Genomic DNA, 15,038 nt, shown 5'->3' with positions numbered 1-15,038 from the left:
TAGTCGATCGCCTCGAACTCTTTCTATTCCGGCAATTCTCGTCGGATAATCGGTCGACTCGGCGTCAACCCCCGGTTGGCGTTCGGCGCGTAACTTTTCGCGAGCGACTAATTATAATTTAATAAACTATAATAAATTATAATTTAATAAATTTAATTTTTACATACCTTTTTCTTTCTTCTTTCTTCGTTTTCTGAATTGTGACATGTAAAACCGTCAAACTGTCAAACTGTCAAATTAAACGAATGAAGCAAGTCGCACGAACGAATGAAGTAAGCGCGCGAACGAGACAACCAATCAGCATCGCGGAAAAGCGACAACAATGTCAATAACATGCCTTTTTTAAATAGGGACTAGCACGCAGCGCGCGCTAACGCGCGCACCTTCTTCGAGCATTACTTAGATAATAATAATAATAATAATAATAATAATAATAATAATAATAATAGTAATATTAATAATATTATATATCACTCATTCTAGATGTAATTAAAATGATATGATAAGATAATTATTAATTTTTAATTAAATTATACATTTAAAACAATTTTTTAAATTTATATTTACTTTGTTATCTTTTTTTTGCATCATTATAACATAATTATATATCACTTATATTCGTTTGTTATGTTTTATTAATTAAGTATTTCTTTATAAACGTAGTTTTTTATTTTTTTAGACATATCATCATTTAAATAAATTTTCAATGAATCCCAGGAACGAACTCGTGAAAATGCGACATACAGTTGTCCATGACTGAAAATATCTTTTCGAAGATCTATTGCAATTTTGTCAAAAGTTTGTCCCTGTGATTTATTTATTGAAATAAAAAAGAAATGAATGTTATATATAATAAAATTTTTCTGAATGTTATATGAAAATTTTTCTGAAAATGTTATATATAATAAAATATCAGAAAAAACTAAACGTGAATCTAGATCAGAAAATAATGTAAAATGTAAAATAAATAAATATTTTATCATTTACATTATATAATTATTATAATTATAATAAATATATATATTATTATTTTTTATTATTTATTATAATATATATAAAAAGTAAAATAAGCAAAAATATATGCACTTATAGCTAAAATATGCAAAAATAAGTACTTACGACTAAAATATGCAAAAATATGCTGTTACATATAGGGTTTAAAATGCATAGTTTCTTCCGAAATAAATTTATATGTAATCTATTTCTTTATTAATCAAATTTAAAAAAATATGCTCTAACATATTTTGGTTGCTTTATTAATAATGAATAATTTTATTAAATCATGTATAATTATTATATATCATTAATCATTTACTAATATTTATAATCATGTGGCGATTACATCGACACATACTTAACCGAAAATTAATCAAAAACACTCATACACATACAGACACACACATATACACGAACAAGGATCGAGACGCGAGAAAAGTAAATACGTAACGAACACAACGGACGAGACAAGAAAACAAAGACTCGATCTACATATAACCGAAGTATTAACCTTGAGAAAAAGATTAGAGACTCGACTATCGACGGTTGTCGCGTGCGGACATGCGAGCGATGATATATATATGTGAACTGTAAATTGCGAGAATATACGAACTTTAACTTGACCATATATATACGTTGCATAAATTCTTATCTTTACCATGCACCCATCCAAAGAACTAAAGTGGTGACCCCGACGTGATCGTGCATTGATTTTTTTTATTTTTGACAATACGTTCGGACGAATTTGAAAAAGTTCGCGATCGAGTGCGTGGAGACAGAGTGTCATGGTTGTGACAAGGGATGACGGTGACCGCACCGCGTGTGGAGCACGAAGCACGAGCGCTCGAGCAGCCGCTACTCCACGGAGTGCAGCCGCACCCGCTCGGGATGCAGCCGGCAGGATTTGAGCAGCCATCAGGTTTCTTTTTGCCTGTCCCCGAGGTGAGCCGCGTGGGCATGCGGATGCCGGAGTTCACGCCGTCGGATTCTGAACTCTGGTTTAGTATTGTCGACCGGAGCTTCCAAGCCGCCGGGATCACGGTCGACGCAACGAAATTCGGTTACGCGTTGACAGCCATCGGACCGCGTTACACGATCGAAGTGCGCGACATTATAATGAATCCGCCTGCGAAACGCGCGTATGAAACACTAAAATCTGAACTAGTTAAACGACTGAGTTTATCGCAGGAGCATAAGACCCGGAGGTTCCTCGAGCACGAAGAGATCGGCGACCGAAAGCCATCGCAATTTTTACGGCACCTTCGTAGTCTCGCCGGAAACGTAGTTGGCGACCAGGTATTGCGAACGGTCTGGTTGAGTCGGCTGCCGGCTTATATTCAGCCGCACTTAATAACGCGCACGGCAGATACGCCCGAACAATTGGCGGATATCGCGGACGCGATAGTCGAGGCGACCCGGGCGCCGATATTCCAGGTGGCGGAGGCGACCAGATTTGCGGCGCCTCGGGGTCAAGGCACGGGTGACCCTGCTTCATTGGAGGCGAGAATGGAGATGCGGCTGGCGCAGATGCGGTTGGCGATGCAGCAAGAGATGACGGAGCAGTTGACGGCGATTCGCAAGTCGATCGAGGCGATCGGCAGTGATCGATTCCAAGGAGATCGCGATGACGACCGACGTCGTTCGCATCCGCGTTCGCGTTCGCGTTCGCGCCCGCGTGCGCGATCGGGAAGCCGGCCAGTGGAGTATGCTGGTATCACTGGCAATTCGGGCCGGATACCCGACAGTGCAGGGCGCCTTGCTCGATGCAGCAGCAGGGAAACGCGGGGGCCGGTCGCTAGTGGCGGCGAGCGACTCAGGCCACGGTACGCGACGCCTGTTTGTGACCGACGCGAATACAAAAGTGATTTTTTTGGTTGACACGGGCGCGGATCTCTGCGTGTATCCTCGGAAGATGGTTCGAGGGCCACGACAGAGATCGACCTACGAACTTTCGGCCGCTAACGGCACACCGATATTTACTTACGGAACCGAGACGATGACATTGAATTTTGGATTGCGGCGGGCGTTCTCGTGGCGGTTTGTGATTGCAGACGTCTCAAGACCGATAATCGGCGCCGATTTTCTCGCGCATTACGGGCTCCTCGTGGATTTGCGCGGTTCTCGTCTCGTCGACCAGGTGACGAGCTTGACTGCGCACGGGCGTTGCATCCGATGCGATACACCCAGTGTAAAAACGATCACGGGAGAAACCCAGTACCACCGGTTGTTAGAGCAGTACTCGGATATCGCGAGACCGGACGGGCATCCGGGGGTCACGATTCATGCTACGCGGCATTATATTGAGACTACGCCAGGGCCGCGGAGACTCGCTCCGGATCGGTTGGCGGCCGCGAAGAAAGAGTTTCGCAAGATGGTGGAGGCCGGGATCGCGCGACCTTCGAAGAGCTGTTGGTCGGCTCCCTTGCACATGGTGCCAAAGAAGGGCGAAGAGTGGCGGCCCTGCGGGGATTATAGGGCACTGAATGCGCGGACGATCCCGGATCGTTACCCGGTGCGACATATTCAGGACTTCGCGCAAGCCCTCAGCGGGAAGAAAATTTTTACCACGTTGGATTTAGTCCGGGCATATCACCAGATTTCGGTGGCGGAGAGGGACATCCCGAAGACGGCGATCACCACACCGTTCGGCATGTACGAATTTCCGTACATGTCATTCGGCTTACGTAACGCGGCGCAGACGTTCCAACGATTTATAGACGAGGTTCTGCGCGACTTCGAATTTTGCTACGCATACATAGATGACATCCTCGTCGCGTCGTCATCGGAGGAAGAACATCGCGATCACCTGCGAGCGTTATTTGAGCGTCTGCGAGAATACGGAGTAATAATCAACCTCGCAAAATGCGTATTCGGCCAACCAAAGGTGGAGTTCCTCGGATACGAAGTTTCCGACGGGGAACTCGGCCGCTGCCGGCGCGAGTGGAGACGATCCTCGCGATTCAGATGCCGAAGACAGCAAAAGATCTCCGGAGATACTTAGGCATGGTAAATTTTTACCGAAGATTCCTGCCAAAAGCCGCCGAGATTTTAGCGCCACTGAATGACCTCCTGCGCGGCAACGTTAAGGGCAAGACACCGGTATCGTGGACGTCGCAGACTCAACGGATATTCGAAGCATCAAAGGAAAGTTTGGCCCAAGCCGCTCTTTTGAGGCACCCCAGGATGAACGCGGAGCTCGCTCTGTTTACCGACGCGTCCGAACAGAGCATCGGCGCGACCTTACAACAGCGAGGCAGCGACGGCTGGGAACCGCTGGCTTTTTTCTCGAAAAAGCTAAGCCCAGCCGAATCGAAATACAGCGCTTTCGATAGAGAGCTGTTAGCGATATACCTGGCGGTTAAGAATTTTTGGTACATGCTGGAGGCGCGCACGTTCGCGATATATACGGATCACAAGCCGATAATTTACGCTTTTCGACAGAAATCCGAGAAGAGTACGCCGCGCCAGTTTCGCCACTTGGACTATATCGGACAATTTACCACCGACATTCGGCACGTGACGAGTGAGGAGAATGTCGTGGCTGACGCACTGTCGAGGATCGAGGAGCTCCGTTCTCCCATGGATTACGCCGCGCTGGCAGAGTCGCAGGGGAGTGACGAGGAGCTCGAGAGGTACTTGCAGCGAGAGTCCGGGCTGAAGCTCAGCAAGGTGGAGATCCCCGGAAGCGGGATAGAAGTGTACTGTGACACAGCAACGCCAACGCCACGACCGTTTTTGACAAGGCCTTTTCGTCGGGCCGCATTCGATCTAGTATATAATCTGGCACACCCAGGAATAAAGGCGACGGGCAAACTCGTGGCACAGCGCTACGTTTGGCCGTCGATGAACGTTGACTGCCACAGCTGGGCTCGTTCGTGTGTGCCCTGTCAGCGGTCCAAAATGTCGCGACATGTTTCGGCACCGCTAGGGAAATTTGCGACTCCATTCAGCAGATTCGAGCATGTCCATCTGGACATCATCGTGATGCCAGTCTCGGAGGGCAAGCGATATTGTCTCACGTGTGTGGACCGTTTCACACGATGGCCGGAGGCGTTCCCATTACGAGACCAGGAGGCGGAGACGGTCGCGAGAGCATTTTATGAAGGATGGATCTGCCGATTCGGGGCACCCCTTCGAATTCCAGGATGACGGACCAGAGACGCCAGTTTGAGTCCGGCCTCTTCCGATGGCTGAGCGAGCTCACGGGAGCGCAACATGTGAGGACGACGGCATACCACCCGCAGGCGAACGGGATGGTCGAGCGGTTCCATCGCCAGCTCAAGGCGGCGATCAAGTGCCAGCAGAACAGCCGCTGGACCGAGGTGCTGCCGATCGTTTTGCTCGGGATCCGAGCAGCATGGAAGGACGACGTGCGAGCGACCACGGCCGAGTTAGTATACGGCCAAACATTGAGGATCCCGGGGCAGTTCCTGGGTCGGCGACCGACGGACGACGAGGACGACGCCGCCGACTTGGTCGGAACGCTGCGCGAGCATTTTGAGAGGCTGCGACCAGTGGATGGGACCCGACACGGGGAGCGGCGACCGTTCGTCTACAAAGACTTGGCGACGGCCGAGCGGGTGTTCGTGCGACACGACGGGCGAAAGACGATGCTGCAGGCGCCGTACGAGGGACCGTACGCGGTCGTCAGCCGCAGCGAGAAGGTTTTTGTCGTGTGCATGCACGGCAAAAACAAGGCGGTTTCGATAGACCGCTTAAAGCCAGCATATCTCGTTTCAGAGTGCGATACAGGGGACAGCGGCCCGGCAGAGTCGACGACGCAGAGCCGAGACGATGAGGTCGATCGACGGAGAGCATGCGGGGACACGAGGCCGCCGCCCCGACGGGGCGAAACGATAACGAGAGCGGGAAGAAGAGTCCGGTTTCCGGACCGTCTTCAGGCGGGCCTGTGACGCCGGGACACACACACACACAGAAAGAAAGAAAAAAAAAAAAAATTTTTCGATCACGATTGACACGCGTATACATACAGCGCACGTATTAAGGCACGAATCGGGTTATATATATATATATATTTGTTTTTTTTTTATTATTTGGTATTGTGTACACCGGCTTGACTCAAGATGGTTTCATTACACCTTTCGTCTTTTAAATAATCGCTGCGAAGTCGTGCATATCGGACTCGCGTTGGTGCGGTATCCGCGCTTGTATCGTGCTATCGGTATAGCACTGGCGGGGGAGTACTGTGGCGATTACATCGACACATACTTAACCGAAAATTAATCAAAAACACTCATACACATACAGACACACACATATACACGAACAAGGATCGAGACGCGAGAAAAGTAAATACGTAACGAACACAACGAACGAGACAAGAAACAAAGACGCGAATCGAGACTCGATATACATATAACCGAAGTATTAACCTTGAGAAAAAGATTAGAGACTCGACTATCGACGGTTGTCGCGTGCGGACGTGCGAGCGATGATATATATATATGTGAACTGTAAATTGCGAGAATATACGAACTTTAACTTGACCATATATATACGTTGCATAAATTCTTATCTTTACCACGCACCCATCCAAAGAACTAAAATCATAAAATCATATATATATATTGTGACGTGACAGTTTTCATTTGGTGAAATTGTCCGTCACAAGGGTCGCGAGACCCGACCGGGGGGGATGATTTTGGGACCTCTGCTCTCTCTAAGATAAGAAAGAGAGAGAGCGATTCGAGCGCGGAATCGGACGCGATTCCGCCGCTGCGCGTTGCGATTGCGTGCTGCCGTAGCTGTTGCGATTGCTGCGGCAGCTGTTGGCGAAATTAGCGAAGGTCGAGGGAGAAGCGACGACATCTCATCCGGAGGAAAAGCGGCAAAAGGAAAGAAACAGGACGAGGGGAGGCCACGCCTTACGGAACACGCTCGGTGAGACCGCTATTAAACTATCATGACTGTAAATACTTTTCGGGACAGTAGATGCCGCGTAAAATTGATATCCATCTCCTCTTCTCTAGGGATCGAGAGCTGAGGAAAAGGGGAAGGCCACTCCGCGCGAGAAGTGCGCAGGAGCCCCGCCACGGAGTTACGGCAAGGGACCCGATGGCATGCCCGGCGCCCGGACCCGGATGCGATCCACGATCGATTGAGGACTCGCGGCGGACGACATCCGGTGTCCGAGGCGGCCAGAATCGGGCCCCCGTAAGCTGCCGCAAGATTTTCCCGCCCGTATCCTACGGGAATGGAGAAACGACCCCGGAAAGAAAAGAACGCGGAAGCGATGAGCCGCCACAACGACCACGGGGATCCTCCGGGCCGCCTCACGGCCCTGATTACGGGAGTGCCCCGAGCGGCCTAGTTCGGCGATACGGCGCCAGCGTGTCTCCGGCGAGACTTCCACTCGTCACTGTCGGGCAAGACGCGCGAGTGAGCAGAGGTCCTGTCGACGAGAAAACAAACGCGCAGATAGAGGTCAAAGCGAGAGTGACGTCGCGGAGGACGAAGCTGGTGAGACGTCGTCGCCATCCCCGACCCATTCAGAAGGTAGATTGTTCGAGCGAGTCGCACCGGCGAAATAGAGCCGAGTCGAAGTAGTTGCCGAAATAATTGCCGAAATGGCGGCCGACGCCACGTCATAGATTCTCGGGAGGCCTTGTGTGACGGCCACCGGAGGACGACTCGCTCGAACCCCTTATTACGCGAAAATCTCTCTTTTCGGCGAGCCCACAGTCCGAGCTCTGCGATAGAAAATTTTGTCCGATTCATTTTGTGTATCGCGATTATACGTTTCTCGTTAGCTGTCGGGTATAATTCATAAGATCGGTGAGCTCGTAAAGTCGTATTTAGCGCGGGTATTTTGTTACTTGTTATCTTATAATGAGCGAAGGGCGGTATACGAAAAGGACCTGACCCTCCGTTCGGTTGTAATCGGCGCGAGCGAGAAGTCCCGGATTCGATACTCACGCGGGTAGCCACGAAGGAGCGGATCACGTGCGCGGCGCGGGTACGTTGATGTCCCGGCGCGCGACCGTACGTTCATAGTATCGAATTTCGGGCGGCGCGAGCGACTTCCGCATATTTCTAATACGACGACATCCGTATGCGAAAATTTCGATGTGACTCGGATCATATTATTCTGTCAAATTATATTCAACGGTCTCCTCTGTCGACCGAATGTCCGTTTGTCTTAATACCATATATTGAATTTATATTGTTCTGGTTTTTATTCATACTATGTCGTTAATACGCTTTCTTATTTATTACTTTCTTTTGTTTACGCAAATATACTCATGAAAACCCATCTAAGTCGCCCCGTTATTCTCCTTCTTGCGCTGTCGCAAACCGAACCCCTGCTGTCGGCCGAGCTGCCGCGCCTTGGATCGTCGCGATCTCTTGGCGGGTATTGGATCGGGCGTGCCGGATTCGAGACGGACGCGGCTACCGCGTCGCGGAGTCCCAGGGAGTAGCGGCACGGCTCCCGTGCCTGGCGCCCATTCCGGTTATATAGAATTCAATAATTTAACCCGCACGCTCGAGCGCCCGAATGCTCCGAGAGATCGTGCCGAGGGAAGTTCCGCGAAAATAACGATAATTATTAAATTGATTAAAACTTTTCGCCCTTGACAACGCGATGTTCCTTGATCTCACAGAAGACTCGATGTTCGTAGACAGATTCAGGGACGTAACGTAATACGGACGTAACACGGACGTAACAATATATATATTCTCATTAACTTATTAATTTCTTAAATTTATTAAATTGTTACGTCCTGTGGACTCCACGATTCTTTTCTTTCGGAGAACGCAAGGCGATATTCGAAATATCGCAGACGCACACATAAACTACGATCTGATAGGCTAAGAAAAAATATGCCAAGATAATCTAATAATAATAGTAAAGAATCGTTACGTTAGAAGAAAGACTAACAACGATAACCGAACCTAAACAATTCTCGCCTGACAGATCGTCGTTACGCGATATCTGCCTGAGATAAATTCGAGAGGGTAATAAAAATATCAACCTCACTTGACTACAACAAATTCTCCATTGGTCGAAACCTAGAGCCCTAAACAAAAGCCCTAACCAATCGTAGTAATTGTAAAATTAAAAGAGACGTCTCCGGGACCCAAAGGGCGTCATTGAAAAATTTCCTATTCGTCAGGAAATGTTAATAAACCAATGGAGAGGAGGAGCAAGAAGGTTGATATACCCGCGATATCCCTCGGGAGAGCAGATTTTACTCCGGACTCTTGAGCATAATTTTCCGCACACGACTTATCCGGGCCTCATACTTATGCTAAGACTCCATATATGCAGCGGACTAGGCGGACTCCGGCAAACGCATGCGGAAAGGCGACTCTATATACGCGGCAGAGTTTAGCGCCACGCCACATACGGAAATCGAAGATGCGAATGTTTTCAAATAAAATAATCATACTGTGGTATACATTTATAGATTGTATAATCTAAAATAAATAAATAAATAATTTTTCCTTTTTAAAATGTATAATTATTTGTTATTGACATTAATGGTTTAATTTTAATATATGAACATTCAATATTAATTTTACTAATAATATTAATTTACTAATTATACTAATAATTTATTATATTTTATTTAATATAGAATTTATATCTTATTTATATAAACATTTAATTCAAGTGACAATAGTGGACATAAAATAATAATAATAAATATAAAATTAAGGGGCCTATTCTGTAACTTTTAATCTGATAAAAAATTCAAGCTTGCCATAAGTGGCCACGGAGAAAAATTAACAGCTGCTTGCCCACTTTTTGTTACAGATTTTTTTTTCTCTTTTATATACCGATCTCGAAGATTTCTCCATCGGTTCTTCACAAATTCATCTGTTCAAATTCATCATAATTTTATTATTGTTAACACTATAAATTTTTTTATAGAGATGCTAGAAATGTTTTTCAAACAATACATACCAGTCACATTAAGTTCCTGCGCCACTTCACACCACAATTTTTTTTTTAAACCGTTGTCTCTATATTGTTTGTCTCTAAAATTCCATAATTGCGGGCGGCTTCTAACGTAATGAATTATAAGTTCATTAACGTCCTCGGAATTATATTCCATACTTGGATTTTCATCGTTGAATTCCATGTTTGTTTTGTACAATATAACCTAACAAAAGCTATGTTCCTTCACTGCTAATACCAAAAATCACTGATGGTTCTCGACTTTAACCGAATGACGTGCGGTAGTGCGGAAAAATTAAAATATTTTGATCTCAACGCAAGTGCGGTGCGGCATGCCGGCGCTTGCCGGAATCCGACTTGCGCCTGGCTCCTGATTGGTCACCGCAGCATTTGCCGGAGTCCGCCGCATATATGGAGTCTTAGCATTAGACCTTTTCGGACTTTTCGAACACAATTCATTTAAAAATTCGGCCTCGCTCGAACGCAGATTTCGACGCTCGTTTTGTGTGTGAATAAAAACAGAGAGTGAGTGCGACAGCGACAATGAACAATAGTGAGTTCACGAAACCGAATACAGTACAAGCCAGATCTCCACCTTGAGGCGCTTGACTCGACGCAACTCCGTTTTTCGAATATTCCATCAGCGCACCCCATAAGAAGTAAGTCCCTTCTGAACGTATTTTATATCAGATCGCTTAAAAGAGTTCTTGGATAAATCACACTTTCGGATTTATTATCTAACAAGTTCGCATCTACTTCCCTTAAAATTTCCTCGCTAGCTACCATAAACCTCTTCTCTCCTTATCTCCGTTAGGTTTCTGCATAATTGCAGCGTGCGCCTCACGGTCTCTCCTTGTCCTCGTCAGGTTCCTGCATAATTGCAGCGTGCGCCTCACGGTCTCTCCTTGTCCTCGTCAGATTCCTGCATAATTGCAGCGTGCGCCTCACGGTCTCTCCTTATCTCCGTCGGGTTCCTGCATAACTGCAGTGCGAGCCTCTGATTTCGCTGGTTCCCTGCTTAATTGCAGCGAGAACCCCTGATCTTGCGGGTTCCCTGCGTAATTGCAGCAAGAGCACCGCACTCTCCTTCTCTCCATTGGATTTCCCGCATAACTGCCGTGTAAACCTTCCCTACTTCCCTCACCATACTCACGAAGACAATTATAGAGGTACGAACAATTCAAATATATATATATATATATATATATTAAATGAATATTGAATTAATAAAAAACAAATATTAAATAAATATTATATCCAAGAACTCCCTCGAAGACTCGATTATTATTATTATTATCGTTATTTAGTGAAAACCCCGTGGCCTTCTAAAAGGGTTCTAAAACACTCGCGAAATCGTCGGAACCGACGGCTGAGGCGAGAACCGGCTCGGGCTACGGCCAACGCGTTCCCGGACAACAGCCAATCGCGAGACTTAATAGAGCGACTAATTGCCGATCATATTAAACTAATTAATCAGTGCACCGTCGATAATAACCCTGGCACATCCACCTCAGACAGTTCCCGTTTCTCTCCTATTTCCACACCGGAACCACCACGCGTTCCCTCTCCTATTCTGCCGAACCATTCCCCCGCTCCCCTGCTTCTGCAGAACCTCTCGACTCCCCGCGAACTCCTTCTCCTTTTTCCCCCGAACCCGCTATACCTCAGCGGGCCTCTTCTCCTCACCCACCTGTTTCCACAGGAGACGCCGATTCTCCGCGGAGCCCTTCTCCCCTTCTTTCCCCTGCTTCTCCCGAACGCCCCGATCCACCTAGATCCCCGTCTCCAGCTCCCTCAACCATCGACCTTGAAGATTCTCCTCCCTCCTCTCCAACGCCCTCTGAAAATCGGGAACATCCAGAGGAGTTTGAGACAATAGATATCGGCGACGACGATTCTGAAGAATCGGAATACGAGCAATTTAGAGCTTGGCTAATAAATCAGCTCCCGGAAAGTCCCTAAGGGAGCTTTTACAATTGGTCCAGGCCCTGTAGACCATGAGGCATTACGAGAATTTTTAGAGACCACAGATAGAAATAACATCGTTCCCTGGTATGTTCCCGGGCGCAGATATCCTTTAGCCGTCCCTGCACACCTTCTCTTACGAACTTATCCCCCCTCCACCGCCAAAATTACCGAACTAATATGACCCTAACACACACAAACACGTTCTTATATTTCTATTAATTATTTAATGAAACTATTGTAATTACCAATCGGGACCTTAAAATTTAAACAATAACTTATTTCCCTCTCTGCCCCGATTGATGACCTCCGTACTAATGTATCACCCGCGACCCATACACATACACTCACACTTTCATTAGCAACTAAGTCCGTCGATTATATTATTATGTATATAATCTCTTTCGTCACTATATTAGGAATAAATTTCAACATAAATGATTTTTATTTACTAGCAAGCCCGTTCCCACTCATTCCCGTAAACCGAGATCGCACAAGGTCCCATCCTGCGCAAAAGAGATTAAATTCTCTTGCCGAAAAGGGACCACCGAGCGAACGGCCCTTTAAATAGAGTAAGAGCGACCCTTGCGGTCGTTGACCTATTTGGGCCCAGACGTTCGTTCGGGTCAAACAGACGGATAGTCTGCCGTCGTTCGAAGATAAATTTAGTTACGTCCTTCCTTTCGACTCTTCCTTCCTTGAGTCTGGACGTAACAAAATATTTTATGTTTTTTCTGTGTTTAATTTGTGGTTTTAGGATCTTTCATTGGTCAAACAACATATAAAGAAGCTATACAGACGTTAAGTTCAAATGTTATTGATTTTATGCTAAGAGGATTAAATGACAATTGGAAACAAGTTATTGCATGGCATCTTACTACGAAAACCTCAGATGAAAAGATCATGTGTGATGTAATTTTAGAAATAATTGGTGAGATAGAAAAAATAGGTTACAAAGTACATGGTCTTGTCTCAGATATGGGACCAAAAAACCAAACTATATGGCGAACATTAGGTGTGAAAGTGGGCAAAGATAACAATACACCTTTCATAACTCATCCCATACGACCGCATGAATCTTTATACATATTTCCAGATGTTCCTCATTTATTGAAAAATTTACGGTCAGCTTTAATGAATAATCTTATTATAAAAGTAGCTTTAACGATTGTGCAATCTCAAGGATTACCTTGTAATGAAGTTCGGTTTCGATATCTTGAGCAATTAGAAGAAAGCCAAAGACGATATCAATTGAAACTTGCGCCAAATATCACTGTGGATATCTTGAAACCTTCGAATTTCAATAAAATAAATGTTGCAGCCGCAGCTCATATATTTAGTGAGAGAACAGCAGCTGCTTTAGAAACTTTAGCAATTACAAATTATGGAACAAGATGCGTTAACTACAGCTTGGTTTTTAAGAACAGTCAGATCCTGGTTTAATGTTATGAATGGTAGATATCAAAATGATGCAATTACGCTAGGAAATAAACAGAAAAAAGTGTCAATTATTGATGATTTCTTATATTTAATTGAGCACATTGTAATTGGAGGAGCATGGAAGCCAGTTCAAACTGGTATCAAGATATCAGCTTTAAATTCAATATGCCTTATAGATAAACTTTTTAAAGATGATTATTATTATTTTTTTACCTCTCGCTTAAATCAAGATGCTTTGGAAAACATATTTTCCACATTGCGAAGACATGGAAATGTTAACCCAACACCTTTACAAGTAAAAAGATGTCTTCGTCTCATTACTTTGTGCCAATTTGTTGATACTCATAAAACGAAAAGAAACTATGAATGTGATAATGATGAACATTATATTGATTTTTTAAATACTTTAAAAAAACCTTTAAACAAAGAGAAAAAAGACGAAAGTATTCCACCTGAAAAATGTATGTATTCCCAAACATATGAAAATGAACAAGATTATAGTTTTGTTAAACCTATAGAAAATACAATCCAATGTAATGTCATCAATAATGTTATTGGAAGTGCTATATCTTATGTTCTCCGCAAACAATATGTTTGTCAATCATGTGCAATGACACTTACGGCGAATGATAACAATCGATTTTCGATTTATACTAACAATCTCTCCTTTGGATTTTTAGAAAATCCTTCTACTCCACTTTTTAAATATATAACTACAGTCAAAGCACATCTTCAAGAGCACTTGCATCGGTGTGAACTACATCCTCAATTATTTAAGCACTTCTTATTTATGATTAAAACTTGGGTACCTTCTACCATACTTTGTAAATCATGTAATACATTTAATAATATTATCTGTCGCTATATCCACATTCGCCAAATTATCCATCTTAATAACAAAAAGCAATTAATTAAACAGTCAAAACACAAATCTTTTGGTTCAAAAAGTGCATTTAGACAAGTAATATCTTAATTTTTTACTAATTTTTATTAATAATTTTTTATTTTGAGATCTAATATAACAACGTCTATTTTATAATTTATTTTTTTTATAACGTAATATAATAATACATGTTATACTTAAAACTATATATTAAATTGCGTTGTTTAAAAATACATTATATTTAAAAATTATATTATATATATTATGTTTAAAAATTGCGTTCTTTTAAATAATTGTTGAATTATAATAAATATTTAAATATTTTACAATTTATTACGTTTATTTTATTTTCAATACACTTTCTTTCCTTTTATTTTACCACTTTTTGATGTAATTTCAATTATATTAATTTTTTAAAGAACTCTTGTCTACCCTTATCCTCTTTTTAAATTGATACATTGACAGCTCTGACAAAAAAAACTATTTTGAACATCTGGAAGATAGCGGCCGCCATGTTGGGGCCAAATGTGTAAATATGAATGCGAAGACCTTCCTTCCCCTCCCGTCGTTCATCTACGGACCTTGAAGACATCGAGGCCATTGTTACGCGAGACATGCAATATGTGTAATATCAGAAGACAGTAATCAAGCTTACTAATGAAAATCCAAAGTATTATTTGTGAATTGTGCATTATTTTCGGTGTCTTCTGCACGTAAAATTTCTGTAAGTATATTTTCTTTTCTTTTTTATTATTTTATAAGATATATACGTACTCAAAAATTAATTTGCGTTTCATGACCATGCATGTTGGCTAATCGTGATACGTAATA

The 15,038-nt window shown here is 44.0% G+C and overlaps 1 protein-coding gene and 1 pseudogene across 1 annotated transcript; both read left to right on the top strand.

Annotated features, from left to right (window-relative positions):
- Positions 1–1,781: 1,781 nt before the first annotated feature.
- On the top strand, positions 1,782–2,795 carry LOC145945881 (uncharacterized; annotated as a pseudogene).
- Positions 2,796–5,141: 2,346 nt separating this feature from the next.
- LOC145946251 (uncharacterized) lies at positions 5,142–5,909 on the top strand. Its single transcript, XM_083055777.1, has one exon. The coding sequence runs from the start codon at positions 5,142–5,144 to the stop codon at positions 5,907–5,909; it is 768 nt and encodes a 255-aa protein (XP_082911903.1).
- Positions 5,910–15,038: the final 9,129 nt, after the last annotated feature.

This window comes from Prenolepis imparis, unplaced genomic scaffold (assembly GCF_030444845.1).
Source record: "Prenolepis imparis isolate NDT839.2.m4 unplaced genomic scaffold, iyPreImpa1.0 SCAF_15, whole genome shotgun sequence".
In the NCBI taxonomy this organism is placed as follows: domain Eukaryota; kingdom Metazoa; phylum Arthropoda; class Insecta; order Hymenoptera; family Formicidae; genus Prenolepis; species Prenolepis imparis.
This window is presented reverse-complemented; position numbering and strand designations above follow the sequence as displayed.

Bases quoted from the DNA above. Each gene is read 5' to 3' on its own strand.
- LOC145946251 (XM_083055777.1), top strand. From the start codon at position 5,142: ATGACGGACCAGAGACGCCAGTTTGAGTCCGGCCTCTTCCGATGGCTG.